Below are 25207 nucleotides of genomic sequence, written 5' to 3'. Positions count from 1 at the left end.
CAACTATCAGGTGGATTAAGCACACCATCTTTTGACAGTGGAAAGAAAACCCCTCTGCATGTAGTGTCATTATAAGCTTCCTTTGCTAGGAAATCAGTAAAATCCCAACCAGGATCACCACATATGAGTAAAATACAAAATGTGCGTGGACGGATGCTGGGCCAATTAATAGGTGTTATTTACCTGGTGCAGGAATACGAAATACAGCAAACAAGACTCCAATGACCTGATCTTAGCAGATTCACCACACCATTTACCATAGGTCATCATTTTAGAATTTTCAGTCATTACATTTATCCAGAGAAACTTTGGCTGAAATATTCCGTTTCTCAAATATATCAGGGAAATTAACGATGGGTTTGCTCACCTTCCTAACAACTGGCACTTCAGAGGCAGGGAACCCCGGATCCGGGAAATAGATAGAGAGTTCCATAGCTAGTTGCTAAGAGTAGGTTGGTCTTCCCTGGTGGGAGGAGAGGACTGGGGTTTGATCCTGGGTCCCAAGGCTATAGACCCTAGTTGCCCCACCGTTTATACACAAAATTGCTCCTAACTGGAAAAATGTCGGTTTATTTTCCTAACAACCCCTAAATTATTACATTGACATTAACCGCCACAGAGCACAGCCTCAGCTAACGACACAAACAAAAGCACGGAGGATCTTTGTGGGCCGTCACCAGGAGCTGTGTTTCCCTGAAACGGACCCACTCTGCTCTTCGGGTGCCTCTTGTGACGGTCCCAAGAGCCCCCAGGGTTCCCCTGACCGAGAGGAGTCTGGAAGGAATGGCTGCATTTCACCTGGAGACCCACCCTTCCCCCCCCGCCTCTAAGCTCTTGGAGGAAAATCAGATGGGGGGGGGACGCATAGCAGATGGCCTGGAAGCCGCGTCCAGCTTCCTAACGCTGTGTCTCTCCTCCGTCCCTCTCCAGCAATTTGAAGATGACTTTGAGGTTTCTCAGCTCTATGACTGCAATTGGATTGTGGTGAACTGCTCAACGCCGGCCAGTTACTTCCACGTCCTCCGAAGGCAGATATTGTTGCCCTTCAGGAAACCGGTAAGTCGTGAAATGGTTGCGTTTGTCATTTATGCGTTGTCGCCTGTAATAGCCACAGCCCTGAGGCTTATGTACCGCTTCCCAGTGCCCTGCAGCCCTCTCCAAGCGGTTCACAGAGCCAGCCTCTTGGCCCCCAACAATCTGGGTGTTCGTTTTACCCACCTCGGAAGGATGGAAGGACGAGTCAACCTTGAGCCGGTCAGGACAGTGTCTTGTGGTCATGCGATCCCCTTTTGCGACCTTCTGGCATGCAAAGTCAGTGTTGGAAACCAGGTTCACTTAACAACCGGGTCACTCATTGAACAGCTGCAGTGATTCACTTAACAACTGTGGCAAGAAAAGCCATAAAATGGGGCAAAATTCACTGAATAAACGTCTCACTTAGCAACAGAAATGTTGGGTTCCATTGTGGTCTCCCTCCCCACCTGGAAGTTGCTTCTCTGCCCATTTTGAATGTTGATCTTTTCTTGCCCATTTCCATCTGGCTGCTCCCCCACCTTCCCCAGCTGAGCCAGGCTCTCAGGAACTGGGCCAGGGATCCCCAGGCACAACACTGGGTTCCCCTTCTGCCTCACCCAGAGTTTCCTCCTGTCAGGGTGATAAATTGCAGCTTCCATGTATTTTGGTGGAAACCCTTTGGGAATTTCCCTAAAGCCTTGGGTTCTTTATTTTTTATAGCGGGCATGTTGATTCATGAAACACACTTTGGGAGGTTTCTTTGAGCTGCCTTTAAAAATAACAGAGCAGGTTGCAGTGACAGAACTTTATTTAAAAGCAGGACCCAACTGAGTCTAACTGAGACTAAGTAGAGGGACGTTTTCAGTAGGCTGTTTCAGTTATGGCCTCACAGATGATTTGGTTGTAAACAATTCAGCCTTCGATTCAATGCTTGCGTGAATATACTGGAAACTATGTACTGACTCTGGTGACAAGCTCGCATTTTAATGATTTTACAGCTAATTATCTTCACCCCCAAGTCGCTGCTGAGACATCCTGAAGCAAAATCCAGCTTTGATGAAATGGTGCCAGGTAGATTTGTGTGTTTTGGAAGCGTTTTGCTTGCTGTGACTTGCTCACTTTCTTACGCTGCGTGAAATTATAGTGCAGATGCCCCCTGGGTGACAGGGGAGGCGGTCAGAACAGAACCAGCTCTTCAGACTTCTGGGCTGACCCTTCCTGGGTTTCCTGTCCCCCGCCCCAAACTCTGCAGCAGCCACTGCGAGAGCGGGGAGGAGGGGGAGGAAAAGAGTGACCCACTGAGATGCCTGGAGACGGGGCTCAGTTTGGCTGACGCTGCTGTGGAGGAAGGAGAGTGGAGTCCTGCCTGGGTTCCCTTGGGAGTCTGACCGGACCCATTAGCCAAGAGGAGAACCCCTGGTCCTCCTCTGAATAGCTCTTTGTCCATGCTCGGGCTTATGTTGGCTTTTGGGGCTATAAAAAGCAAAAGCTGATCTCATGCATGGGTGTAGGATAAACTTACCTATAAGCAAGCTGATAGGTGTGTTTAATTTTACACACTCACTCACACACACACACACACACACACACACACACACAGCAAAGTTTGAAATGTGTGGACTTCAACTCTCAAAATTCCCCATTCCGTCTTACATTGGCTTTTGGACCATGAAAAATAGAAGGCATCTCATGGATGAGTGTAAGATTAAACGAACATACATAGAAGCAAGCTTACATGTATGTTTAATCTTACACACATACTTGCAGGTGGGAAATTTAAGATGTGTGGAATTCAACTCTCAGAATCCCCTAGCCATTAAAAATGCCGGTCAGGAAGGCACAATACATTACACAAATGGGCCGCGATCTTGTAGAAAGGGATTCCTGGGCATCCGGAGCAGCAAGATGTAACTTCATCCCCCTCCTGGCCTGGTCCTCTGGGAAGGATGCAGCTTCCTGCATGGTCCACATGCCCTGGAACTTCTCTGCAGAAATTCATATCAGAATGTGGGAATCAGAAGGATAAGGAATGCCGCTGTTCCTCTTATCCTGCTAATCACGTTAATATTTCATCTTTGGGTTTTATCGTCCGACGTTGTGTGTTGTTCCTAGGCACCAAGTTCAAGCGTGTGATTGCGGAGGAAGGAGTTGCTGCTGAATCTCCTGAGGATGTGAATCGGGTGATTTTCTGTACTGGGAAGGTATATTACGATCTTGTTAAAGAAAGGAAAAATCAAGATCTGGAAAAAGCAGTGGCTATAATCAGATTGGAGCAGGTAAAACTTGTGTCGTAGAAGCTCTGGAACATTTGTTTTAGAAACAATTTTTCATTTATGTGATAATTTGAGTCAAACTTTGATTCCTTGATTAGTCAGTCTCCAAACTGGGGTTTGTTTGTTTTTTATGAGCCTTTGGTGCTCTCTGAGCTTGGTTGTTTTCTTGTAGGTAACATCATCAATGCTACCTAGTTTGGATCATGAAATCATCAGAGCACCACAGTCCTTCTTGTCCTTCTCCTCTCTCTCTTCTAGCACTGATGATGTTACCTAGCTGGGTCATGAAACGTCTGCAAGAAAACAACCAAGTTCAGAGAGCACCACGGAGCCCTCATTCCAACCCTGAGCTACAAATATTCTCCTTGATTTGATTTTTTTTTCCAGGAAAAATATCAGAAAAAAAGAATAGTAGTATTCCATATGTTAGATGCCATCAGATAGTATTTTAACCTTGGCACCTTGGCAATGCATTATTCTGTACTGAAATAAAAGCTGTTCTGATTGTGACAGTGGGTGCCAAGGTTAAAATACTACCTGATGGCATCTAGTTTATCATGTAAATTACAAAGCCATCTTTTCTCCATCAAGTTTTAATAATATTATTGATCATTTGCATCATTATTGTGACTCTACTTGTCATTGCGATGTTTCACTCTGTTCCTTTCATTTCCAAGTTAAAAGCCCTGGTTTCTCCAATGGACATTTGAATGAAAATGCATTTCTTCTGCTTTATTTTGGTTTCATGATATTAGCAAGTAATGCATGGCACAGTAAAGAGTCTGGATATTCTCATATTTTCCTGAAAGTATTGCATGCTGTAGATTTTTTTTTAAAAAAAGTAATTGAGATGGGCTTTGGAATTGATATGCCTGTGAATCCTCCTTGGCCTAAAGATAATAGTTGAAATTCTTTCAGCAAATGGATGCATAGTTTATGAACCAAGAACTATATACTGTTGTTGTTATTATTATTTTGATATTTATCAGGTGAGCCATTCAAATTTCATTCCACTAGGGAGCATTGGTATTGAAAACAAATAAAACCAGCTATCTTCCTCTAAGAATACTGAGACCCCAAGTGGTTTAATTTTGGTGATGTAATTTCATAATAGTGAAATTTAAGATATATCTCTATCAAATGAAAGTAGCTGCAAATATTTGCACTGAGGCATCATGCAAAACCCACAAGAAAAAAAGCTGTACTTCAGCTATATAAAAGTAATATAAAACTGCCAACTGCAACCCCACAGTTGACTAATCTGACGCTGCTTGTGTGGAAAAAAAAAAGAGTATATTTCTCCGTGGACCGAGATGCAGGATCATCCCTTTACTCATTATTTGGAGTGCAAGGAGCCTTCCTCAAACGATCCTCCTTGCTTCCACGGGGGCTTTCCTAGGTCTCTTTCTGCTGCATATCCCCACTAAGCTGCTGTCAGGCATGAAGAATCAGGGCCATATGTTAAGTTCCAGTGAAGGTGATTTATTGCTCAAGCCTACATTCAAGACCCTAGTCGACTAGTGTTCAACCCTAAATTGGCACTAGATAAGAGTTAACAGAATTCAAGAGGGGTTGTTGGACTTAGACTATTTATGGGGATGTAGTGATTCTAGGCGGATGACTTTCTTGACTCTGCCCTAGACTCTGCCTGCTCTCCTCCAACAACTACCAAGTTTTAAAACAAAATTTGTCACCAAATTCCTATTTTAATTTGCATTTTCATGCATGTTCTCACACTTAGCATCCTAACAGGTGGAAGTTTGAAAGGATATAACGAACAACTGCAGCATAATCCTCATGTCTCTGCAAGAAATGCAGACCATTTGTTTTGTTACGATTTTATCCATAGATAGAATAAAACCTTTAAGCCTCCCTCCTGGGGTGCGTGGGAGACATTGAAGCATTGAAGTGAAGCATTTGGGGAATAAGATGTGCACTGCAGAATGTGACCCCTTTATATTTCAGAGGGTTCTTTAATGCTTTCATTCCTCTAGATCTCACCGTTTCCTTTTGACCTGCTAAAAGTGGAAATTAAGAAGTATGCTAAAGCCGAACTTGTTTGGTGCCAAGAAGAGCACAAGAACATAGGCTACTATGACTATGTCAAACCTCGGTTCCGGACCATCGTCAACCACACTCGACCGATATGGTAACAATGCTTGCATTGGATATCAGTGGAAATCACTTAGCACCAGGTACTCCGCCTGGCATTGGCAGGGCATGGAGCATGTTCAGCCAGTAAGCTGCATTTCTTCTCAGATGGATCGGTGGAGGGACCCCTGTGGAGTCTAAAGTAGACCACATGGGGGGCATCTGCCTGGAGCGCCAATCTACAGTAGAGATCTGAAAGCTTTTTGGAAAATTGAATGAAGACTTTGCTCATAGAGTTGGGTAAATGTTGGCCAAACTCCCGGTTGCCCATGTAAGATCTGGATGCTGTAGCAGATGGCTATTCAGTGTTGCTAGTCATGGCCTGTATAATCAGCCGTTCCCCGGAAATTATAGCGCTAGCAGATATTATTACATCCACACCTACTTCAGAGAAACCTCTCATTTATTTCCTCTTGCCTCTTAAGGTATGTTGGGCGTGAACCAGCTGCTGCTCCGGCCACCGGTAACAAAAACACCCATCTCGTCTCGCTCCGAAGATTTTTGGATACAGCCTTCAACCTGGAGGCCTTCGAAGGGAAGACCTTTTGACCCTCGTCCTGGGCTCCCTCACTCCCATTACCTGGAGTGCTTTATGGAAGGAAAGCCAGTCATCATAAAAAGGGAGCGAAAGCTAGTGAGGATTTAGGTGTTTTTTTAGGATTTAGGGAAGTAGTCAGCTCCTTCAAAAGATTATCAAACTAGTTGTATGTAGGCTGTGAGTGTTAGAAGTAACTTCTGATTCTGTTCATTTGGCTTTAAGAGTTACAGCACAGCTACCTTTCAGCAAAGGGAGCAGCCAAGTAGCAGCCATGTCTTGTGCTTTAAGACTGGACCAGTAGTGGCCAGCTTTTCCTGCGATCTCTCCTTCTTAGTTAACTTCCCGTATGTATTAACACTATATAGATGTAGCCAAAATTCTGTTTAGGTACCTAGATTACTCCTCAGGGTTGTGCTGAGAGAAAACTGCGCACTTACTGTTGTGTGCCATCATCGGAATCAACAAAACCAGCAAAGGTTGCAAACAAAAAAGATGCAGAGGTGAGACAGATATATTAAAAATACGGTTGTGAAGTAAGTCTGACGGACTATTTTGCAACCTAGCTTGGAATTTTTGGTAAAAAAAAGGGCCAAGAAAGCTGCCCAACGTTATGCTGCCCTATGTATTATAAAATGTAACCGCGGTGGTAATCATAAGAATAATAAAATAGGATGTGTCAGAAATATTTTGTCAGTATTTGACTCTGTGGCATCAAGTTGGTGTTGACTCTTCACAGCCACATAGAAAGCCGAGACGTGGCAAAACAATGATAGAGTTTTTCTTTCAGAAGGGAATTTCAAAGGGAAGGACCAAATGCAGCGTAAATAACAGCGAGTCCATATATTTCACAAGAAAGATCATCTCAGTGGATCTTGAAACATTTTCTGTCTTCCTTTCAGTAATAAATGCTCTCGTAGCCGGGAAGGGAGCAAAATTAACATAAAGATAAACATTTGGCTTTCTGCTGCTGCTGTTTGTGGGTCACACCCTCCTGCTTTCAAAATAGAAGTATCCGAGGCATGACAAGTAAATAATAACATGTGAGGTCTGGCTTATTTGTGGTTTTATGACAGCTTCATCTTTATGGATTGATCCTAGCATGCTTCTTACCAAAATATTGATCTCCATTATTGTTATTATTCCATCTATAGTTTGATTTGATCTGAGCCTTTGCGGTTTAATCCTGGGAGAATTGCTAGACAGAGAATATCTTTTGAACAAACTTAGTTTTATTTTTTTATTCCAACATAACTACACTGAAGTTAATAGGTTTATACACGGTGATGGTTCAAGAAGGGGAGGAACACTTCAAAAGAACAAGATGAGCCTAGAAAAGCATAAGGACAAAAAGGCTTCAAATAATTAGATATGAAGCAGAGAAGTGATTAGTGAATTGGAGACCGTACTGTTTTGGCAACAAGGTACAATAGGAGCCTTGGGGGGGTTGGGGGGTTGGGCTTCCTTCGTGAGAAACGAGCGTTTGAAAGAGCAAAGCACAAGAAGAAGGCTTCTTCAGTAGGCTTTTAAGACGGCCTCTCGAGCTTCTTGGCAAAGAGGGTCCAACTTTCCATCTCCTCCTGAGAGAAAGAGAGCAAGGGGGGTGGGATGGGAATTCACGGCACACCCGTGGATCTTGATTTGCTGCCTTTCTCAGCCCTGAGCCTAAGGAGCCGATCTGGGAGACCCCCGGGCCCACGTCGATGCCAGGGGCACTTACCGAAATCTAAGTCATTGATGTTGCACTGGAAGACGGTCTCCCCGTTCACAATCAGCTGCACGTCATTCCAATCGGGGATTTGCTGGAGGACGACTTGATGCCCGTCTCCTTTTAACACAGCTGCAGAAAAAGTAGAGCAGGCAGCAAACAGGGTTCGTTCCTGAAGCTGTTGACCTCCACAGTACATGAAGGACCTCACAAGGTTTAGTCATGAGAGGAATAAGAATAACAAGGATGACAAAGACCGGCTGCGGCCAAAGAAAGCAAAGGCAGGGCCCAGAGTCATTGGGGCCTTGGGCGCAACCCCATTACCATCTGGAGCACCACAGGGACACCGGCACTGACCAATTCACCTGGGCCAGTCCATGGCAAAAGGCAGCTGGACTCAGATCAGCTTCCATGCTGCGATGATACCTCTAGCACCATCACACAACCGCGTCTGCTGCCTATCCCGGGTCCTTGGAAAGGGCTCCCTAGGTGGACAAAGAGGCCCAATCCGGTCTGGGCATCTGGCTGACTGTGTGACAAAAACAATGGTGGAGTCTCGTTTTTCCCCATCCTGGGCCAGCTCCTTTAAGCCTCTTCCCCATTCATTGGCTTTTTCTAAGTTAAAGACACCACAAAACGTGTCTTCACTGGAGAGTTGTGTGACTCTCAGAAAACCTTTGTTGCTTCCTCTCTGACCTGGAAAGAAGAAAATCTGTAAGTCTGTCATTCATGGCTCAGACATTACAGAGAACTATGCTTTATGTACCCGCTTATTTGTTTATTTTTCTGCCTGGTCAAATAATTTTAAAAACAGGTCCATGCAACAAAGACAAAAACCAAACAAAGCAGATTAAAAAAAAAAAAAAAAGCAGGCACCTTGAGGGTCTCACCCCGAAATAGACCTTTTAGGTTTAGACATTGACAGGAGTTAACTTGACTTTTTATCCTCAGCCTTCCATTAATATAAGGACTCTTATTTTTTACTCAAGCTATTATAGATTCCTGTTCCTCTAACAACTGGGCAAGAAACTGGATTAGAAGGCAAAGTAGCTGACACAGTACAGATAAATGAATGGCTAAATATGGTATTTTCTCTTTATTTTGGGGGGATGTGAGCATACAGGTTTTGCTCTTTTGGGAGAGGCAGACACAATGTTTCCCTTCTTCGGAGAACTTCACAGTTGCGGGAACTTTTATCTGCCGGTGTGAGTCCACTCCAGCCTTTCTCTACGAGGCAGCTGAGCCTTCCCTCCGTCCCTTAATTCTGAGGCTGAATCTTAATTTAGCTTCCTGATGAATGGCAGGAAGTTTCACCAGCAAGAAGTCTGGTTAATTAGGCTCTTGAAGTTTGGGAAAATGTTTCGCTAGCCCGGGAGAGATGCCTCCGGGGTTCTTAGTGCTTTCTAATGGCGAGACTTAATGGGCTCGTGCAATTAGCAGGAGGCCAAAAAATAAACTCTTCCCCCTGCACTGCCAGGTCTTCCTGGCTTGTGACATTTTTCTATTCTGCTTCCCCTCCCAAAATAATAATACCCTGTTTCTCCAACAATATGGCCTCCCCCAGTAGGAAGTCCCAGCATGTTTTATAGGCATGAAATGAAATTAAGCCCCTCCCCCCAAATTAAAGCCTATATTAAAACATGCAAAATGGGGGGGGAATGGTGGGGGGGGGGCTTGCCGTTAGGAAGTACTTTTGTTGCACACCCGGATATGGTGCTGCCTGCATTGACCCCGATACGAAGTGCCCCACCAATGCCGAGGTCAACATCCAAGCCATCGCCGCCCACCCACCCGCCCGAAGATGCAAGGGGGGGAATTAAGTCACCCCCCGAAAAGACGGCCTAGCCATTTTTTCGGGGCTCAAAAAAAAAATAAGACCCGGCCTTTTTATATGAGAAACACGGTAATAATAATAATAATAATAATAATAATAATAATAATAATAATAATAATAATAATAATAATAATAATAATAATAATAATAAAGTTGTAGTAGTGTATATTGGATTATTTAGAGCAGGGGTGTCAAACTCAAGGCCACCCGTGGGCCAGAGTCGGCCTCTGGGGTGCTTAAATCCGGCCCTCAGGACTGGCCTGGAAATATCAAAGGACTGGCCCGTGGTGCCTCTGGTGGCTAAAATGGGCTGCATGCCAGGGCTGCCCGTGCTTCGTTTTCACCCTCCATGGTCTCCTGCAGCACTTTGCCAACCAAAAATGGGCTGAAAAATGTCCGAAAAACAGCCAGCAGAGTGCTGTCCCCCCACTGCCCCACAGAGGAGAACTACAATGCTAATCCGGACCTTGAAGAAACCCAGTTTGACACACACACACCCCCGGTTGAGAGGGTGCCAGTAGAGAGAAGGCCCCCAGCCCTGACCCTGGTGACCATCAGGTCAGCTGATTGTAACAGAAGCCTGTCCCATCCCCTGGTGTTCTTTGGGGTTTGTGAAAAGTCTTATCAGGGTTTCTGTGTGAACTGATGACCAGCAACAAGGCAGTCATCAAAATCGTTTCTTAAAAAACAAAGGATTGACCTATATGGCTCCATTCAAATGGGTGTTTCAGCACCAACCAGAAAGTTCCAGCTAATGGGTGGTTTAATTTAAAAAATAACCATAAAACAATTAAATAAGGTCCGAGCAGGTATTATGGCATTTGTCTTTCAGTGCCAGTAACAATTTTGTATTATATTTTCAATAAAAGTATCATGTTTTTAAGTTTGCATTTTAACTGTATGTTTGCATTTTAACTGTATGTTGTTAGAATGAATTTGAATTTTGGCCAGGAAGTTCTTGTAAAAATAAAGCTGAAACTTTAATGCACATTCCTGATAAGTTCACCATTGGGAAACTTACGGGAAATTTTTTTTCGTCAGAAAATTCTCGGTTCTCCAGGGCTCATTACATCTGCCCAAAAGTGTGACTGATCCAATGCTCTCCGAATTGCTTCAAAATCCACAGGGTGATTCTTTTCTTGGCATCCATTTAAAATATTGACTTTATTCCCTGGATTTCAGTCATCCAACACACCTTCCTCCTCCTATTTTTCCCACCACAACAATCCTGTGAGGTAAGTTGGTTGAGAGAGAGAGAGAGTGACTGGCCCAAAATCACCCAGCTGGCTTTTACAGCTAGGGCAGGACTCTTGTTCTCTTGCTTTCTACTCTGTGTGTGTGTGTGTGTGTGTGTGTGTGTGTGTGTGTACACAATACACACATGCATATACTTACGTACATGCATACACATATTGGTATATCCAAAAAAAATCCATAAATTTCCCCAATGTTTTATATAAAAAGCCAAACCTTGACTTTTACTCCCCAAAATAAAGATCAAAAGTCTATAATCCCTAGAGCTGAGCTTTTATCAGCTCACTCATTATATTATCTTATATTTGTATGTAAATCATATCATTTTGCATCTGGACATGTATATTAGCACATGTAATTTCTATGCAGGGGATCTGGTTTCACTATCCTCGTTACAGAAAATATCGTGGGCAATTCTGCCCCCTGAAAATTATCTTATGAGCTGGGATACATGAACATGCAGCCAACTAACATAACTGTGAACCTTGGCCTATCTGCCAATTACATTTTCTGTTAATACTAAAGGTCTAATTAGATCATCCAGTGGGCGCCGTAATCGAATTTCCCATTTCCTTTTGCAGGACAAATGAAGCTGCCTTAGGAAGCAAGAATCCTTACTGTAACCAGGATACAGTAAGAACTACAGAAGTTTTGGGTGCCTTACAAATATTGAGGAAAGAACCAAGACAGAATTGAACATCTTCCTCTGTACCAGTTTCCTCATCCTAACTGTTCACTTCACAGAAGAGGCTAAAACATATAAAGAACGGTTGCTGAAATTGGGTAGGTCTAGTCTGACGAAAAGAAGGACTAGTGGAGACACGATAGCAGCCTTCTGATATCTCAGGGGCTGCAAACAAAGAAGGGGAGGGTCAAGCTATTCTCCAAAGCAGGGGTCCCCAACCTTTTGGACCTCAGGGACCACCAAACTCATAATTTTAGATCCCAGGAACCACTAACTAGTTCTGTGGGCGTGGCCTAATTTGTGGGTGTGGCTTGATGATCACGTGACTGGCTGGGCATGGCTTGTATGTAAATATTATAAATATTTATATAAATATTGATATATATTTTTTATTAAAAAAAGAGCAACTTTTACCCAAAATCAGGCAAAGCAGGCAGGCAGTTGAGTTGCTCACAGATTCATTGAGAGATCTATCTATCTGCCATTGGCTAACTCAGTCTGTCACATAAAATTTGCTTGCAAGCAAACTCATAAAATTAACTCACAACACACCATGTATGTAAAATATTGAATTTTTTATAAAAAAGAGCAACTTTTACCCCAAATCAGGCAAAGCAGGCAGATTGAGTTGCTCACAGAATCATTCAGTGATCTATCTATCTGCTATCGGCTACCTCATTCTCTCAAATTTGTTTGCCATGAGTCTGTACTGAATTTGCTTGCAAGCAAACCTTCAGTCCTAAGGGATGTTCGGCTGGCTAAAAGCAGAGCCGAAGATCTAAAGACTAGCTAGAAAGCAAGAAATCCAACTATTTTCTGCTTCCTAGCTAATCTAAATCTCCTGGCACAGCAGAACAGATGATGGTCGGATAAAGGAGAAATAGAAATTTAGCAGGAAAGTTTACCGGGTAAGGAGTGAGTGGATGGGGAGGGTTCCCGCGGGCCATGTGGGAGGCGCAGCCTTGTGTTTATGCCCAGCCTGGATTAATTGCTTTGGAGGGGTGCTCAGGGGGTGAGATTTCTCTGTGGCCCAACAAAATTTTCTCAAGGCCCACTGGTTGGCGACCGCTGCTCCAAAGCACCTGAAGGCAGGACAAGGAAGCAACGGGGGCGGGGGAGGGGACACTCATCAAGGAGAGAAGCAGCAACCTGGAACTAAGGAGGAGAACAATTAATCAGGGGAACAGCTTGCCTCCAGAAGTTGTAAGTGCTCCAACACTGGAAGTTTTTAATAAGACACTGGACAACCGTTGGTCTGAAAGGGTGTAGGGTTTCCTGCCTAAGCAGGGGGCTGGACTAGAAGACCTCCAAGGTCCCTCCCAACTCTGTTTATTCTACTCTACTCTATTCTACTCTATTCTACTCTACTCTACTCTACTCTACTCTACTCTACTCTACTCTTATATGGACTGTTTCCTAGTATGATCTGATTGCTTATTGTACCCTATGACAACTATTAAGTGTTGGGCCTGATGATTCTTGACTCTTGACCAATGTATCTTTTATGTACACTGAGAGCATTTGCACCAAGACAAATTCCTTGTGTGCCCAATCACACTTGGCCAATAAAAGAATTCTATCTATCTATCTATCTATCTATCTATCTATCTATCTATCTATCTATCTATCTATCTATCTATCTACTCTACTCTACTCTACTCTACTCTACTCTACTCTACTCTACTCTACTCTACTCTACTCTACTCTACGGTGATGTTATCGGTTCCTTGGGAATAAAACGAAGCAGAAACCAATTGGTTGTAAGAGAAAAGGCCTGGGTTTTCCCTTATAAGTGAAGTGAAGAAATGGGTGGCAAGTGTTGGCTTTGGCTTTGAGGGGCCATCCTATAAAAAGGCGGACAGGATCCATGGTCTTGGGCATCATCGGCCATTTGTATTCAATGTGCATCAGCATGGAAACTAAGCCTTGGAATCAAGTTAAAAAGGACTCCGAACATAGAATCCCAGGGCTGGAAGGGATCTCAGAGGTCTTCTAGTCTGACTTCATGTTGCCCATGTAGCTTCCTTGACCATCATATGGGAGCATTTATATCTTCTACATTCAGTTCTGGAAAGTTTCCCAATCTCAGTCTACAGTGTGGATAATTTATGGTGATTTCCCTTCCATGTTTTAACTAGTTTCAGCCCCACTTTATAAGTTCATCCAAGTAGGTTGTATGAAAAGAAGAGCGGTAAAAATGAACTTTCCTCTTGTGATCCCGCAGAGCAAATGTTTTCTTTGCTAGCAAGCAACACCTTTGAAGTTAAGCCCACTCACCTGAGACTAACTCTTGTTGAACTCAGTTTAAATAAGGCCCTCTTGAACGCATATTTGTTTGGGGATTTTCACCTAGGAGGCCCCAGCCATTGTTTGACACAGGTGTTTTGTGGAAGATACAAATATATATATAAGAAAACACACACACACACACACACACACACACATATATATTTGAATATCTTTGTGTTGATAACAACAACTGCCTTCTGTTCAGCATTAAAAGCATTCACAAAGCACCCCAAAATTACATGCAAGATGTTCAGATGGTTTTGTAATTCAGAAAGAAAATGACTTTCTTGTTCTCACAGAAAGCAAAAAGTTGTAAGTTTTTCTGAAGTGTTCTCCTTCTTACCAAAGAGAGCAGAGAGCAGAAAACAATATAAAGTCTCCCCCAAAGGTAAGCAAAAACTTTACTAACGATAATGGAACCCTTACCCTAGTTGTTTCCCATCAGAAGAGAAAAGAATTCCATGCACATTCTGTTCTTATTGGGTTTAGTACTTCCTTCAATTCAGGGGAAAGCATTTCTCTCCATAGGAAAAAAAAATGTTGGAACATAGAACATAAGAAAATAATAAGAGTTGGAAGGGACCTTGGAGGTCTTCTAGTCCACTCCCCTCCTTGAGCAGGAGACCTTATAGTATTTCAGACAAGTGGCTGCCCAGTCTCTTTTCAAAAGTTTCCAGTGATGGAGCACCTACAATTTCTGGAGGCAACTTCTGTTCCCACTGGTAAAATTTCTCCTTAGTTCTAAGTTGGTTCCCTCCTTGGTTAGCTTTCAGCCATTTTTTTCCACCCAGTGAAAGAAGCAAGCAAGCAAAGAACTAGAGGTCCTTTAACTTAAGTGAATTTCCACTCACTTATTACAAATAGAGATTGGCATGGTTAACCAATGCCAGGTTAGTGTAGAAGCCAAGATGTTCACCTGAGAATTAACCTATAAGTTGACCATTTTCAGATATCTATGGAGAGGGTAGATTTATTAGTTGGATGATTTATTCAGCTTAGACTGGGCAATGCGTGAAAGGCAGAGGTGGCATTCAGCAGATTCTGACCAGTTCTAGAGAAGTGGTAGTGGAAATTTTGAGTAGTTCAGAGAACCGGCAAATACCACCTCTGACTGAGATTTTACAGTATCCTTCCCCTGCCACACCCACCAAGCCACGCCCGCAGAACTGGTAGTAAAAACATTTGAATCCCACCTCTGGTGAAAGGTGCAGTAACTTAGTCTCTTTAGCTTCTGAAGCCCACAGAAGGTCATCTGTGGTGGGACAGAGCTGAAATCTGTCAGCCCATTTTTGTTCTTTTTTGGGGGGGGATGGCAGGGATGAAGGACGGGGTTCCAAAAGTACCTCAAACATCACAAAATGGGCAAACATCATGCAGTCAAAATCCAGCAATTTTGTTACATTTCAGCAGTGGAAATCAAAATGATGACGGGGGACTGTAAATTGAAGGGTGGGGTTGGAGGCCACATGTGGCCTGCCTCTGTCACCCACAAAGGCAGCTTCCATGCAGGCATTGACTTCTTATTCCCCTTCTCCAACCTCATCCTTCCGCTCCCACCACCCTCCGCCCTCCTGCCATTACTGATGAGGCTTCTTGGATGAGAAGCGAAATGTCTTCAGGGGAAAGCAAAGGAAGGCCAGTTGGGACAACCCTGAAGCTCCCCAGACCCCCTCCGAGTGGCTGTCACACACCTTGCATGCCCTCCAGGCGGAAGGTCCTGTGCTCCACTACCCCGCAGCTCCGATAAGGCCCATACCGGAGGGTCACCAGAGCATTCTTTGGCATCGCTGGGCCAGCTCTGAGGAGGCTCCTGAGGAAGGAGGAAGCACACACGGAGAGCAGGCAAAGCTGAGACACGTCCTTCTCTGCTGCTCAGGAAGCTCTGGTGGCTTTGACAACACTCCCAGTAGCCATGGCAAAGCTTGCCGTTTCCTTAGGGATGCAATGTCACAAAGGGGGAGAAAGGCTGGTGTTCAATTCTGTGGCCCTTTGTTTGCAGGGAGAGAGAGGGAGGGAGGGAAGGAGGGAGAGACAGGCAGACCCAGAGAGAGAGATTCTGCAGAACTTCAGACTGACACAACATCGGTGGTATTTTGATGACTTGGTGTAGGAGTGTAGATTTTGGTCATGCACTCAAAGTATAGCCATTTTCCTAATGATGTGGGCGCTAAAAACCCCTCTGTTGGACTCATAATACCATAATTTGAACTGAAAGAGAGAGGAAGGGAGGGAGAGGGGGGCTCCCTCCAGTCCCTTAAGGCTTGTGTTAATATTGGCTGCCAAGATTGATAAGGTTAGGGATGTATCCCAGGACTGGGACCCCCATTCTCTCCCCAGATCGGCTACCGGGCCCCAGCTGAGACCATAGGAAAGAAGGGAGGCTGGCACTGGGGAAGAGAGGGACGTTTCCTTTGGCCTTCTTCTACTCCAGCATTGCGAGACATCTGGAAGGAAGGAACTTGCATCTGCAACTGGCCCCAGATCCAATATGGAATTTGGGGGCAAGTTAACCAAGTCTGGAGGACTTACAGAGGATGAAAAGGGAAGCATTGGTCTTGCAGAATCTCTTTGCTTCTGTTCCCACTCTTATTTTTTGGGGGGAGAAGGGATCCCATTCATTACAAAGAAAAAAGAAAACAGTCACTTTGTGGTTGAACTCTGGCAATCCACTTCTGGTCTTTCCTCCTGTGGGTTCAACCCTCTGGACTCTCCTGTCCCCTCCAGGTGAGACCTTCAACTGCCCTCTTGGCCCTCTGAAAGGCCTTGAAGAAGGGGCTGTGCCAATTAGACTGGGACCCCAATAGGGGTGCGGCACTTTGAGGGTGGCTGATGGAGTGGAGAACCCCTTCCTCCATACACACACCCCTCCTCTCCCTGTGCACCTGGCTCCTTCGCTCTCCACATGGGTCAGCATTATTTTAACTGAATTGTAATTTCCTATTTGAATTTTAAATTTCCTATTATTTCTATTTATCTAGGTGCATTCTAGAAGGCCTAACATCACATCCAGTTAGGCAGGGGACACACAAGTTTAATAAACAAACAAACAAATGAACAAATAAACAAAAACAAACAAACAAACAAAATATCAGCCCCTATTAGGTATGAACGGGGTACATAGGGAGCTAGTGTGCAGGTCATAGATTGCCCTCTTTGGTGGAAATGATTGATTGGTTAATTGATTGATTATGTGCCATCCAGTTGGATGTTGATTCTTTGCAACCACATCAATAGATATTTCTCCCACCCCAGCAAGATCGTTCTCCAGTTTGGCTTGAGACAAGCTTGAACAAGAGAGGCTAAAATACACACTTGGTTCAGAATAAAACCTACCACTGTTGTTTTTTTTAAATATTGCTTTTTATTCACCTTTGCAATCAACAACCAATGGACTCTAAATTCTTAGTATCCATGTATACAATGTGCCATGAACTTCAAAACTGACAATGGGAATGATTTGATACCTGGAACACACAATCTGTAGCTCATACTGAACACAGAGGCTATCGAAATAGACATTTAGATTTGGCATTGATCAATACTATGTTATAAAAATAAAACATTACTAAAATACTGACTTTAATGTAGCATACAGTATAAAAAGTTGGGATATATTGTCACCTTGTTACTACATCATAATGCTATCAGCTCACCTGAATGCAGTTCTTATAGCTAACCTGCCTAAAGGATCCAAAACAACACTTTTCTTTTATCTAAAGATCAACTTTTTAAAAAGCCCAGATACTCACTTAAAAAAAGAGCAACAGATCTCTCTCTCTTGTATGCTGTTTCATAGACTTACCTGCGCCAAAATGTAACTTTTGTATTGGATCAAACCAGGTGGGAAATTGACTCATGATGAATGCAATTTAACCCATCTACTTTTTTTTCTGCATAAAGAACAGCTGTGGAATGCGAGAGCTGGACTGCAACGCAAGAGGGGAAAAAAAATAACCCTTGCTTGCTCACATACCTCACCATAAAAATTCTCCCCTGGGAGGAAGAAAACAAAAACCAAAAACCTTATGGATGCCAATAAAGTGCTTGGTTTATGTGTGCATTCAATATATATTGCATAAATATGTAAACATTTTTATAAATAAAAAAATCGCAGCTGTGAAAACCGAGAAGAGTAAAATTCACTGATTGTTTTGATGCTTTCACAACCCAACCTACCAAGATGCCCAACTCGGGCTTTGCTGGTGCCCCCATCAAAGCTCCTTCAGGTGCCCCACCCTTTTGTTGGCATTCTGTCCTGCTGCCAGGAGCTTTGGGCAAACCGCACGGGTGCTCCAATGGGACACGTTCAGTGGGTTTAAAGACGAGTCCAAAATCACTCGGGTGGGTGGAATTTTGTTGATGGAAAGCTAGAGAATTGCTTACTGTGCTGCTGTTCTGTCTATATTGTGTCATTGTGTCACCACCAACTTGCTAGGAATGGAGAATTTGATGATCAGTTTCCTTTGGAAATCAAACCTTCAACTGCAAAGATTCAGTTCCCCTTGGTTGGAACTTGCAGTCCAGATAAAGTAAGGTAAGAAGACCATGTTCCTTAGAAACCAAGGGATCTGATAGTTAACCCTTAATAAATCAATATTTTTGACTTCATCATCTCCAACAAACCTTCAGGGTACTCATCCTGCAAGTCCACAACCAAATCCCCTTTTTTACATTTCCCATTAAATTTGCATAGATAGCCATGATATATATTTTTCTAAGTTGCTAAGTTAAATTGCATTCTCTTGTTTGGCTACAACTCACTTTAACTGACATGGAAACTTCCCCGAAACTCAAGCAACCACAAAGCACGCATATAAGAGAAAAATAGTGTTGTCACATAATAGGACAGTTTGATGGAAAGGTGCCCAGAATATAAATTGGGTAAGTTTTGCTTAACAATGCCTGGACAAGCATTCTGTCCAAGAGACGTTGCTTTATCCAGCACACTGGACTGAGACAGGACTTCAGCCGATACTTTTGTCAAATTTCTCAAAATATCCCTGAATCTGATCTTTGAGGTAACACCCAGTTTTAAACTGAAAGCATGCTTGTTTCTGGAATCCATGAATACAGAGCATTTCTCTGCTGCTTCTTTTATTTCTAGGAATTAACTTGAGCTGTTAGGAAAGGTTCAAGAAAAGTCCTTAGATTATGCAGGACAAAGATTGAATTGTTTCACTGCATTAACCATTTCATGTAAACCAGATAGTAGATCACCCATTTCTCAGAAGAATCTCCAGGCAGATGGGTCTAATGATGGAGAGAAGACAGGCATCCAGGAAAAAACAAATGTAATGTATATGTAAACAGATACAGCCAAGAAGAGGTAGGACTTATGTTATTCTTTTTCAACCTGGCATTTTTCAGGTATGTTGAGTTAGCTTTGGACACATCCCGCCACAAATTTTGTTTCCCTTTAAGGGCACTACATTTTAAGAAGACACAGAGAGAGTAGAATTGGTTCAGATGGAGGCAACCAGAAGAAGGAAGGGTCTGAAAATAGTCCTATGAACCAAGATGGTAAGAAATGATCACCTTTAGTCTTGAGAAGACCGAAAGGTGAAATGGTGGCCATCTCAAAAAGGTGCTCTCCAGACTGCAAGATTACTGGAGAAAAATGGCAGGAACGCAGATTCTGATTGAATGTTAGGGGTAAATAGCCCTAACAGGAAAATAAGTTGACAGTTGAACGAATGACCCAAGTGGGGTATTGGGTTCCTTTTGTGGGATATTTTCAAATGGAGGCTGTCTGTTTTAATTTGAGGAATGGGCTAGTGTGATGGAACGTAGTCTAGAGTCACAGGAAAGAGGGGTTCCTTCCTTCTGAGTGGGCCAAGAAACAGCAGAGCTTGGAATGTCTGGTAGGCAGGAAATGGGCTAAAATGGTTCCTCCCTATCAATTCACAGGTTATATATCTGTAGATGTGCAAATAATTGCTTTAATCTGGCAAGATTCTGTCTGTAAATGAGCAACAATAAACTACTCTTGACGTAACTCTACATGTCCTTCTTGATTCTCTGGCAGCTAGGATTGGGTTCTGCCTCTAGAAATATGAATCTCTGATTCCATCATTCTATGACTGCAGTTCCAAAAGCTAGGAATTTGAAGAGTAGTGAGCTGGGCAGTCTGCCTTACTAAAAGCCAGGACGTTAATGTAATTAATAATAATGTAATTATTTCAGTACAGTTCACATTGACAGACTGGATTATCAGAAAGACCAAGTCCTGGCTGGAGATGTCCAGTATTGAACTACAGTTATAGACTGCATGCAAAGGAGGCCTTCAACATCTGTTAAGCTCTGATCCCTCCAAGAAATGTCTTGTCCTGGCACATAAGCTTCCCTTCTGCCTAGCAGAATCTGCTTAGGCTGTCTCACAGGCCATCCTGGAACAGCCCAGTGATCACGCTTGGATCTCTTACAGGAGCTGGATTGTTGAAACTACAATCTTTGCAGGTTAGCTGAAGTTTTGACATCTTTTTCTTGTGCTCCTCCGTTGTGCCCTGATGGTGTTCCCTACCCTGGTAATGAAGCGTCTTGTAAGAAGACAAGTTCAAGGAACACTAAGAATTCAACAATTCAGCCCTGAGCCACATACATGTAACATCTTTTTTTTTCTAATGAAACAATTAAAACATGCAACACTGATTACAACTTATCTGAAGAGAATATGATAGAGGTACAATAACAGGTGAAGCATTTGAGCTAGTAATTGTAGAGGGCATCAGGAATAGGAAGACAGGGGGAATAGCTACTACTAAGGCAATAGTCAGATAAGTGGGGCTTGAGCCCGAGGCCAAGAGAATAATCTGAGAAAACATCTCAAGTTCATAGGAAGATAAAGTGAGGGAGGAGAGAAGCACATTCAACCTTGCAATATTCTGTTACGATAGCCTTTGCAATGAACCTAGTCCTGATTGATATGGAATCAGCTTCTTAGTCTGGCTTATCTTTTAGGTAGACAGTAATTAATTAATTAATTAATTCAGGGTTCAAAATTTAGAAATTGAAGAGAAGAAAAATACTTTCCAATCTTCATTGGCTTCTAACCCAATCTTTTCCAGAAGATTTGACTGTACTCTTATGAAAGATAATTCCTATAGTAGGTTCTTGGAAATATCTGACTGACCGTCAGTGTCATCCATGGTGCTCTTTGGTTTCTCTCGAGACCACAACCACATGGACTGATTGCTCAAGAGGACAAAAAGAGGGCAGAGTCAGTCCAGGCCAGCAGGTTCAATCAGAGCAAACTCTACCAAAGCTGGGAGTCACATATCCATCCTTAAAATGAGGGATAAGCATTTCTTTCTAGGAACCTTGCTGTTGAAATGGGGAATATTTTTAATTAACATTGTTAGCACAATATCAGGTCCTGCTGTATTTTTTTAAAAATTGTTTGCATTGCCTTTGTCACTGTGGCTCTTTGTATCCTGCTAGACCGAAGCAGTTTATATATTTTTCTTAAATGAATAATTATAGAGATTGGAACTCTCAGGCATGGGCTATATTGCACGTTCACAGCAGCTATTTCTACTATACTAGCATTAACTGCTTATTTCACATTGAGATGAATTGCATGTAATTTCATTCTTTGGGTCAAACATTATTCACACATTTGCTCTGTGCAACACTGAAATGTCAGCTTTCTCGATAATTTAAGCTCCCCGTGGTGATAAATAGGGATAGGAATACTCGCTTAAAGAAAAATAAAGTTCTCCTGCCTCCAATAAATAGCTGGCATTTTTACAGAAACATCACTCAACATTAAGGACATTTTGCAAAGAGGAGGAAGGAAAAGATGACGACATGCAGGGCCCCATTAGGGTCTGGCAACCGGAGGACATCCTTCCAGTTTAGCCTGTTGGCTTGTCGAGGTCAGGCTGGATCCGCTACAGAGCTCTTTCAAGTCCATTAGACTTTCTCGGATGGCTTTGACAAATTGGCTGGAAGAGGTCTCTGGACAGGTTTTGAAGCTTGAAATGCAGAATAAGATATGCTGGGACTGGGGATTGTAGCAAGCCCCATAGCCTTGAGGAATCACCGGCCCGTAACAGCAGAACATCTCCGTTGTGGTAGGAACCTAATTTTAAGAACAACAAAACAGGGCTAAGTTAAGATGGCCAACTTAAGGCCTCTTGCCCACCACTGGGGAGCTCTGGAGGTGTGTCAAAATGAGCTGGTTTTGGGATTGTCATTTTGACAGTGAAAGAAGAAAATGGCTAAACCCATTCAAGATCATCATCTTCAATTCATTGAACACATTTTTAAACATCATCTGAGCTCCAAGAGAGAGACCAAACATGGTGCTTGGATTGTGAATTTAATTATTATTATTTGACCCATTCAAAATCACAAAACTGCATCTCACTTACTTTGGGGGATTCACTGGAGAAAGCAATTATGTTTGCTTTTTTTGCAGTAAAAGGAAACTAGGCTGCCAAAGAACATGGCGGCTGAACCCCAAAGTTGACATAAATCAGAGCATAGGACAACTCAAAGTACTGCAAGATTGGAAGATAAGGAGAGACTATCTGGCCCTCAGAATCATCAAGAGCCAGGCACGACTGAAGGGATAAACTCAGCATCATAATTTGATCATGATATCATCATCCCTTGAAGTTGTCAAGGGGTAACGTCATCATCATGAGTGCAGAGAAGAGTAATGAAAATGATTAGGGGGCTGGAGGCCAAACTGTAAGAACGGCTGCAGGAACGGGATATGTCTAGTTTAATTAAAAGAAGGACTAGGGAGACAGGATAGCACTGTACCAATATTTGAGGGGCTCCTAGAAAGATGCGAGGGATGAAACTATTCTCCAAAGCCCCTGAAGTCAGGACAAGAAGCAACGGATGGAAGCTAACCAAGGAGAGAAGCAACAGTGAGAGCAATCAACCAATCCAACAGCTTGCCTTCGGAAGTTGTGGGGGCTCCATCACTGGAGGCTTTCAAAAAGAATCTGGACAGCCATTTGTCTGAAATCCCCAAGCATGGGATCGGACTAGAAGACCTCTGAGGCCCCTTCATTTGCTTTATTCTATATTCTTTGTGACCCCTTCCCTGGTTCCACTCCATAACTTGACTGCCAGGTTGGGGAATTATTTCAAGGAACCTCTTAGGAGAGGCTTTTGCTTTGGAAAACGAAGGCTGCGAGTCCTGTTTTCTTGATCCTAATCCACTTGGAATGAGGGTGATTGGGTGGTGGGGACAACTGAGCTGGCCAGGCTTGTTCTTTTAATTGGATCATTTTATAACATATCTTCTGCAGTCTACAGCTCTGCCAATTTAATCCAAAGCTAATCAGATTTTTGAGCACACCCTCTGCAAATTCACCCATTAGACTTGAAATAACGTTCTTCCTTTGCTTGTCAATTCTCTTTCATTGGCAACCTACTAATATGAAAGATAGCCGCCATCCCCTTATGGTCTTAACAGGGAACAGTTACTGAGTGTACATTTAAGGGTTGGGCTTATTCAAATCTCAGAGATTTATTATCTTGAAAAAGCCTTGGAGGCAGTAAATTCTGCAAGAAGCTATTTCTTACAGTCAGAGTTGGTACGTTGGTCGTTCTTTTTTTTCCCCTCTCCCCCAGTTTGTTTTCAGTTTCATTATTGTTGCGGAATGCAAAGCTTCCTTTAAAAGCAAAATGCTGGAGGTTAAGAAATCCTTCCTCTCCTGCCTTTGTTGTGTACAGGCTTTCAAAAGTGGCATTTCACTTTAATGGCACAGGACAGGCCATTAGTCCCGCTAACAGAGTTATAGAAGAGGCAGATAAATTTGCTGCTGTATCCCGGCCAAAGGCCATCAAGCTATTCAGATTCCTTCCCCCCCCCACCCTTTTATCCATGGATGGTTTCTTGGAGAATTTATGTAAGGATGGCTGGCTTATGCACAGCCACATCTGAAAAAAAAAAAAACCAGACAGCAGGATAAGATCGAAAGGCTTGTGAGATTCCTGCCCTGCCCTGCGCATCATCTGAAGCTCCCCTCTGACCAGGAAACAATGCCTGGCCTTCGGTCTATCTCACGCAGAAGGTGAATGCAGGGGTGGCCACCATCATTTGGTAGGTTAAGACTGTCCACACATACACACACACACACAGGTTGAGCAGCGCAAAGAATCCACCCATGACGTGATCTTGACCTGAGGAGCAAAGGGAGAGAGAACAGTCTGGAGCTTCATGCTTGGCAGGTTTTTGCAAACACATGCAAGGAAGACTTCATCACGCTTGAAAGCAGCCAGGTGAGCGACGCCAGCAATCCTTGCGATCGGTTTCAATAAGACTGGCTCTCCTGGAGCCTCCTTTGATACTCAGAGCATTGCGGGGGAGGGGAAGGGAGTGGGGTGCTTAGAGGTCCCTGCCATAAAATTAAGATTAAAAAAAAAATTGAGAGAAAGAGAATTTTTTCTGGCATCATTTAGTTATTTCATTTTTATTAAATTACTTGTATCCCACCTCTATTATTTTTACAAATAACTCAAAGCGGCAAACACACCTTCTTTCTCCTCCTATTTTCTCCCCAACACCAATGAACCTGAGAGGCGAGTTGGCTTTCATGGCTAAGGAGGAACTACAACTCACCACCTCCTGGTGATTGGCCCAAAGTCACCCAGCTGGTTTTCATGGCTAAGGCAGGATCCGAACTCATGGATGGCCAGCTTCTAGTCTTCTTAACCACTAGACCAAACTGACCTTCATATTAAGGATATTGAATCAGTTAATTTTAATTTACTTTTAAATTAAATATATTTATAAATTCTGTTCAGTTTGGTTCTTTTCTCAGCTCTTCCCACTATTCTGCCTGCTTGGTATATTGCTTAAAGATTAAGCACGACCCTTGGACAGATTAATATTTTATTTTTAGAATAGAATAGAATGGAATGGAATAGAATAGAATAGAATAGAATAGAATAGAATTCTTTATTGGCCAAGTGTGATTGGACACACAAGGAATTTTTCTTGGTGTAAATACTCTCAGTATAAAGAAAAGGTACATTTCTGGTTATATTTTGCTTGAATGTTTCTCAATCAGCTTTGATCCCCTTTTTGGGAAGAGAACATTGATTTACTTGAACTAGAGTTTACCCTTTGTTTAATTTGATCCTTACCCATGTTATTTGCCCAGACAGACAATTCATTTGGCTGTTCATTTCTCCTGTCAAAAGCCCAAGAAATGGAAAGTCATAACATTTTTAAGAGTTGTTGAGCCCCAGAAAGTCTTTACCGGCTTCATCTCAAGTTGTCACTGATTCATACAGACTGTCACGGTGAGAATAATGGAGATCCTTTCCTCTGATTAATCCCAGGAAAATTTCACTCACCTGGCTGGTAGAGAGAACAAATCGATTGCTTGCCAAATAAGTTTCATCAGTAAAGAGGTCTGGCAGTTCTTCGAAGTTTTCTCGGGCCATCTCTCGCAGTCCCAACAGATGGTTGTCGATGGCCATGCCTGTAATAGCCTGG

At 43.0% G+C, this 25207-nt stretch overlaps 3 protein-coding genes across 5 annotated transcripts in view; 1 reads left to right on the top strand and 2 right to left on the bottom strand.

Moving 5' to 3' along the window:
- The window catches only part of OGDHL (oxoglutarate dehydrogenase L), a 42819-nt gene extending 36159 nt beyond the window's left edge, over nt 1-6660 (top strand). For all 3 annotated transcript variants that reach the window (XM_087963972.1, XM_087963974.1, XM_087963973.1), the window contains exons 19-23: nt 931-1056; nt 2013-2085; nt 3127-3290; nt 5282-5436; nt 5864-6660. In XM_087963972.1, coding sequence (XP_087820098.1) covers nt 931-1056; nt 2013-2085; nt 3127-3290; nt 5282-5436; nt 5864-5987 — 642 coding nt within the window. In that variant the 3' untranslated portion in view covers nt 5988-6660. The remainder of the gene's footprint in view (nt 1-930; nt 1057-2012; nt 2086-3126; nt 3291-5281; nt 5437-5863) is intronic.
- Nucleotides 6661-7377: 717 nt separating this feature from the next.
- C4H10orf53 (chromosome 4 C10orf53 homolog) lies at nt 7378-15606 on the bottom strand. The gene is made up of 3 exons (XM_026672743.2): nt 15435-15606; nt 7694-7813; nt 7378-7553 (listed from the first exon to the last, which is right to left on the bottom strand). Exons 1-3 carry the CDS (start codon nt 15526-15528, stop codon nt 7489-7491), a joined length of 279 nt encoding a protein of 92 aa, XP_026528528.2. The 5' UTR covers nt 15529-15606; the 3' UTR covers nt 7378-7488.
- Nucleotides 15607-18855: 3249 nt separating this feature from the next.
- Nucleotides 18856-25207, bottom strand: part of CHAT (choline O-acetyltransferase) — a 40745-nt gene continuing 34393 nt past the window's right edge. The window contains exons 14-15 of the mRNA XM_026672729.2: nt 25066-25203; nt 18856-21823 (exon numbers count right to left, since the gene is read on the bottom strand). Coding sequence (XP_026528514.2) covers nt 21563-21823; nt 25066-25203 — 399 coding nt within the window. The 3' untranslated portion in view covers nt 18856-21562. The remainder of the gene's footprint in view (nt 21824-25065; nt 25204-25207) is intronic.

Source organism: Notechis scutatus, chromosome 4, assembly GCF_049901735.1.
Source record: "Notechis scutatus isolate UNSWTSFEM ecotype Mainland chromosome 4, rNotScu1.2, whole genome shotgun sequence".
Classification (NCBI taxonomy): domain Eukaryota; kingdom Metazoa; phylum Chordata; class Lepidosauria; order Squamata; family Elapidae; genus Notechis; species Notechis scutatus.
The sequence above is the reverse complement of the archived record's forward strand: the minus strand, read 5'-3'. Positions and strand labels throughout refer to the sequence as shown.

What these genes read in the sequence shown, in the direction of transcription:
- C4H10orf53 (XM_026672743.2), bottom strand. Translation starts at nt 15,528, where the DNA reads ATGCCAAAGAATGCTCTGGTGACCCTCCGGTATGGGCCTTATCGGAGC. An exon ending in CCGCCTGGAGGGCATGCAAG is followed by an intron (nt 7,814 to 15,434) that starts GTGTGTGACAGC and finishes CTTTTTCTGCAG; the next exon opens with CTGTGTTAAAAGGAGACGGG. An exon ending in CATCAATGACTTAGATTTCG is followed by an intron (nt 7,554 to 7,693) that starts GTAAGTGCCCCT and finishes TCTTTCTCTCAG; the next exon opens with GAGGAGATGGAAAGTTGGAC.